Source organism: Octopus bimaculoides, chromosome 10 (genome assembly GCF_001194135.2).
Source record: "Octopus bimaculoides isolate UCB-OBI-ISO-001 chromosome 10, ASM119413v2, whole genome shotgun sequence".
Taxonomy (NCBI): Eukaryota; Metazoa; Mollusca; class Cephalopoda; order Octopoda; family Octopodidae; genus Octopus; species Octopus bimaculoides.
Window position 1 is genome coordinate 45076283 of NC_068990.1, and position 6307 is coordinate 45082589.

A 6307-nucleotide genomic window follows, 5' to 3' on the forward strand; every position below is an offset into this window, starting at 1 on the left:
TCTGATTAGCACCAATCTCCAAACTGAGCTAACATGATACAATCTGAAAAAGTGTATGGATGCATATCATATGATGAAGCAGACACTGATGTTTCAGGATATCAATTCAGACCATTGCTAACCTATCAATCCTAGTAACTATCCTTTGCGACATGACACAAAATCCTGGTTCACATTAGAGCATTCGATCATCAGCAAAATAAAATGGGTTGGTCTTACATCAAACATTAATATCTTGATAATTTTTTGATCATCCTGAGACAATATTTCCTTTCTAATCCCAATATATTTTCACCACCAAAGTTACTTTTCAAATCTCATTCTTTTTAGATTATATTTTGAATTCTGTGTTGTGATGTGACAAGCATTAACCACTAATTCAGAAAAATTTTGTCCATTATAGTTAATGTTCTCATTCATGAATCAAACATCATTACAGATTAAAATTATGACATACACATAATATATACCATTATATATTATATATATATATACATTGCACAATACATACATTATACAGTATATATATATTATATATATATATATATATATATATATATATATATATATATTATACAGTATATATATAACACAGTATATGTATATTATATATATAAATTATAATACAGTATATACATATATTATACAGTGTATATATGCATATACCTATATATATATATTATAGAGTATACGTGTGTATATTCTTTTATTTGTTTCAGTCATTTGACTGTGGCCATGCTGGAGCACCTCCTTTAGTCGAACAAATCGACCTCAGGACTTACTCTTTGAAAGCCTAGTACTTATTCTATTGGTCTCTTTTGCTGAACCGCTATGGGGATGTAAACACACCCACATTGGTTGTCAAGTGAGACAAACAGACACACACACATATATATATACAACAGGCTTCTTTCAGTTTTCCTCTATCAAATCCACTCACAAGGGTTTGGTCAGCCTAAGGCTATAGTAGAAGACACTTACCCAAGGTGCCACGCAGTGGGACTGAACCCAGAACCATGTGATTGAGAAGCAAGCTTCTTACCACACAGCCACACCTGCGCCTATGCCATGCCTGCGTATATATATATATATATATATATATATATGGTTCTTTAGATTTACATGTCTCTCATAACTGATTGATAAGAAGAGAGCAGATGGTAAGATTGTCATTTGGATAAATAATACCAATCATGTAACAGTAAAAGAAAAATTGCATGATTATCTTCCTTAGATAGATGTGTTTTGCACACTGGAGCGCACGCACACACACACACACACATACGCTGTTTTCTTGTCATGCTTTAAAATTTAACAAGTATAGGAACCAAACCGAAATATTTGGGATGGTGAAAAGGAAATGATAATAATAAATATATAAATAAGAATAATTTAATGGTAAATTTAGAAATTGGAGAAATCAATCAATGTAACTAATTGAAATTGTTTTATATTTTTTTTCTCCTCCACTTTCATTTGTTTTAATTGGTTGTCAAAACAATTATCAAACTTTCACACAATTAATGGAACCTATAACACTGTTACAGTATGTGTAGCAAAGAAGCTACAGAAATAGTTTCTGATTTTAGAATGTGTGTGTGAGATGGGTGCTACCGTACATATATGGATGTAACTGGATCTTCATGTGTACAGGTTTCAAGAATATCACGGAACTTATCCAGTATTGCAACAACTTGAGAGCGGCGCAAGTCTTCATAATACATGATTTCTTCAAGATGATGTTTTCCATTAAAGTAACAGCAGAGTCTGGAATGATAATGATGATAAACATGATAATGATGATAAACATGATAAGGATGATAATGATGATAAACATGATAATGATGATAAACATGATAATGATGATAAACATGATAATGATGATAAAGATGATAAACATGATAACGATGATAAACATGATAACGATGATAAACATGATAACGAGAAGAAAAAAGAAATAGCCTGAATGTGGAGTTTGAAATCAGAAACAATCCCTGTAGAAATAGGTGCTTTAGGTATCTTTTATCTTTTATATCCTTTACTTGTTTGTCATTAGATTATGGCCATGCTGGGGCACTGCCTTGAGGAATTTCTAGTAAAATGAACTGACCCCAAGACCTTTTTTTTTTAAGCCTGGTACTTACTCTACAGTCTATTTTGCCAACCCGCTAAGTTAGGAAGCAAACTTCTTGCCAAACAGCCACATCTGAGCATACATAGTAGAATAATATGCAGACAAATACATAATCAAAACCTCAGGACTTATAAATATATACATACCATACCAAAAATAGCACTGCTACACACTGTACACAGAGCACTTTAATTATTATTATTATTAAGAAGGAGAGCTGGCAGAATTGTTGGCATGCTGGATAAAATGTTTAGCAGTCTCCACTGAGGTTGATTGTGCCTTTCATCCTTTCAGGGATAAGTTAAGTAAAACACTTCATTTACTTTTACATGTACAAATTTCCTTTTTGGTGTCACTTCTACTTTCCGTTGAGAAAACTTAAGAATTTTTTATGTTCGAGCTTCCTAATTTTGCTCTGCAATGTGAGCTCGTATTCTACTTTTTGGCAACTGTAACATTTTCGCGTTTTGAAATATAGGACTCCACATCTGTAGCATGGGTTTGGTCTTAACTTTTTTTTTGTTTATACCTTCCTGGTCGATATGCTTGTACTTGTGAGAACTCCTTCTCTTCAATTTTCTTTACGTCCTGACATAAATTTATCATTCTTTGACACTCCTCTGCAACTGTCTTCAGGGTTAAACTTTGGCCTGCTTGTTGAAGTTTTTTGAGAATTCTTGCATGTATCTCCACATCTTTGTTTGCTATAAGCCCTTGTACAAAAACGAGGCACTTAAACATACCAGGAGTTAGTTCCTTAGGTTTAAACCTGTTGTACATTCGGTTTACAGTCCTGGCATATGTAACAAAGTCTTCATCCTCTTTTTTAACTAGATTCCAACACTCCTATCGAGTACTAAATAGGGAACTCTTATCACTGAATATTTTTGATAGTAGTTTGACTATCCTGGAAACAAATTTCACAAGTTTTTGGGGGTAGTATGAAATTACAATATTTTTCATGTTCAGCCGGCACTAATTTATTTAATAATAGTTTTACTTTTTCATTATCTGTCCACAACTTGCAATCTTCCCTAAAGATTTATTCACACCTTCTAAAGTGCACTGCAAATGTTATACCCTCCTCTGGGTCATAACTGAATTCTGTTATAGAGTTCTATATGTCATCTGGTGAAAATGAACTTATAGTGTTTCCAGACTTCTTAAGACATAGCTCCATTAACTTTTGTTGTTTTTCTTGTTGCTGAAGTAATTGTTTCTGCAACTCCCATTGCTGTTCTTGCTGCTGTTTTTGCAACTGTATTATAGAAGCTAATAGGTTTGTTATTAACAACTTTGTATCACAAAAATTTGTTAACCGACTTATGTGAGCTTTGAATCCCTGTCACCAATATTGTTGTATCACGAATTGTTATGACTATTTTTTTTGCACTATAACCATGTAGTAACAATAAATCATATAACAAAGCAGGGTAACAACAACATAATCCAACAAACTCTCCGCAAACTATACACGAACCAACAAACGATATTCCAACAAACTACTAAACAACATGACTTCCTGCAATTAACACCTACTCTCTCTCTGGTCTCTCACTCATACCACTACTATTTATAGTTGTTCAGTCAAGTCTATTCTCACAGGGGGTGTTGTGACTCTCGCCACAACAGGAACAATGCTAGCAATTTCAAGGAGGAAGAGGAGATTGGTCAATACCATCAACCCTATTATTTGACTGGTGCTTTATTTGCTTTATTTTATTTACCCTAAAGGGGTGAAAGGCAAAGTACATGGAACGCTGGAATGAATCTCATGAGGCAATCCTTTCTGACACTGTAAGAACTCTGCCCATCCAGCACCTTTGATAATGGTTTCAAATTGTGGTGCAAGGCCAGCAATTTCAGGAAAGGGTTTAGTTAATTATATCGACTCTAGTGTTCAACTGGTACTTATTTTACCAAGCCTGAAAGGATGGAAGGTGAAGTTGACATTAGCAGAGTTTGAGCCAGAGGAAATGCTACATCATAAGGGCTTCTGATTTAAACACAAGACCAGCAATTTTGAGAAGGGATTTATTTGGTACCACTGACCCTAGTACTTGACTGGTATTTTGATTTATTGCCTCTGGAAGGATAAAAGGTAAAGCAGATTTCAGTGGGATTTGAACAAGATGATAAACAGCCAGAAGATATCGCACAAGACATTTTCATATTTTTTTGCTATGATGTGGTTTGTGAGGCTTTGAAACTTTTACAGTATACATATGTAATCATCATCATTTTACATGCTGGCATGGGTTGGACAGCTTGACTGGAGCTGGTAAGGCAAGGGGCCACACCAGGCTCCATTGTCTGGATGCCCTTCCTAACACCAACCACTCCACAGAGTGTACTGAGTGTTTTCTATGTGGCACCAGCACTGGTATCAATTCTGCTGTGACAGACAGGTCTTCTTGAGTACAGCAATGTACCATATATCTCAGTCTTTAGTCATCTCCTATGTCAGGCTCAGTGTCTTGAGACTGGCCTTCAATACTTTGTCCCATGTCTTCCCAGGTCTCCTTCTTCCACAAGTTCCATTCACTTTATATACATATACACATATCTATCATTATCACCATCATTGTGTCAATGTCCACTTTTCCATGCTTGGATTGATCAAACGAAATTCATCGAGGTATATTTTCTAATAGTAGATGCCCTTCCCATTGCTCACCAACACCTATTTCTAAGCAAGATAATATTTCTCTTTATCCTCTTCAAACATGAGCAGCACAAATGGGTGAATGCATTTTCATGGAAATTTGCAAATGAATGATACACCTTGTATGATGGCAATATCTGTAAATAATTAGCATGAGCACAATATGTAAATACAAGGGTGTAGCAATGCACACACATATACATTGACAATGTGTGTGTAAATCTCGCTTTATTTTTATTCCTAATGGCTTTAAACCAGTCAACGACTTCTATACTATTAGACCATTGTACTAACCTAGTAGCATTTCTGACTTTAGCATTGATTTTTCCTAAAATTTCTTTACTAATAATACCAATTTCTGATTTTGCTGTGTCAATAAGTCTACATTCAGGATTAGATAGGAAGTTCTTTTTATGGTCTTTAATAGTTATAAAGGCCTTTTTTTGCCGGGGAGGACCTCTATTTTTTCTATCTAATTTAAGCCTAGCGGCGAAGATGCTTGCTTCTTTATTAATGTCGTTATAAACTTGTGGTCTAGCTTTAATATAATTATTAATAATGTTGTTATGTAGAAGTTGTATGTACTGTTTTCTACAAGATTAAGTTCTCGGTTTTATCAGAAAAAAGTGCTGTTTTTTTGGAACTTTTTATGTATTTGATGTCATTTTTCAGTTTCTGTTGGAAAGTGTTAAAAGACTTAGGAAATTTTATTGTTTATAAGCTTCAGTAGGTCCATTTCGAAGTCTTCTAAGGCCTTGATTTTCAGAGGGAATTTCTTTGATTTAATTCCATAAAATATGTTCTCTGTAGTAGCCGCTTCCATGTAAAGGCTTTCCATATCATACGCTTAAAAATGTCTGTAATTTTCTCCAAAAGTTTCTTAGAGTATATATATCTGCGTATATATGTGTATGTGCATATAGAGATGTGTATATGAACATAATGATGTGTGCGTTTTTGTGTATGTGTTTTTATTTGTATATACGTTTTCCGTGGATGTATATGCATTTGCATATAGAGATGTATATATGAGCGTAGTGATGCGTGCATGGGTATATATGCGTGTGTATGTGTGTGTATGCGTAGACACATATATGTGCGTTTTGTATGTATATATACACGTGTGTGAGTATATACATACATATATATATAGAAATATATACATACATGTGTGTGTGTGTGTACATGTATGTGTGTGTGTATATGTGTGCATATGCGGATTCTATGAATGAAGTATTACTTTCATCATGCCTATTGGAGTAATTTCCCTTTATTCAATGGATTTTTTTCATAGCGTTTTATCTTAATAACTGATGAGATGCCGGAGCAGACTTCAGCTTCGGTATCCGAAACTCTGAGTTTTATTATGATAACCAACTAATTCTCACATATTATATTTATAGATAAATTCCTCAATTTTATATAATATCGAGGTCTCATTCATTCTTTTGTTGTCATACTATTATTATTATTTATAATTATTATTAATATATATATATATATATATA

At 33.9% G+C, this 6307-nt stretch overlaps 1 protein-coding gene across 1 annotated transcript in view; it reads right to left on the reverse strand.

The window, feature by feature from the left end:
- Positions 1–629: 629 nt before the first annotated feature.
- LOC106867850 (GATOR complex protein NPRL3) overlaps positions 630–6307 on the reverse strand; it is a 40756-nt gene continuing 35078 nt past the window's right edge. Inside the window, exon 14 of the mRNA XM_014912889.2 lies at positions 630–1767. Within this exon, the coding sequence (XP_014768375.1) occupies positions 1611–1767 (157 nt within the window). The 3' untranslated portion in view covers positions 630–1610. The remainder of the gene's footprint in view (positions 1768–6307) is intronic.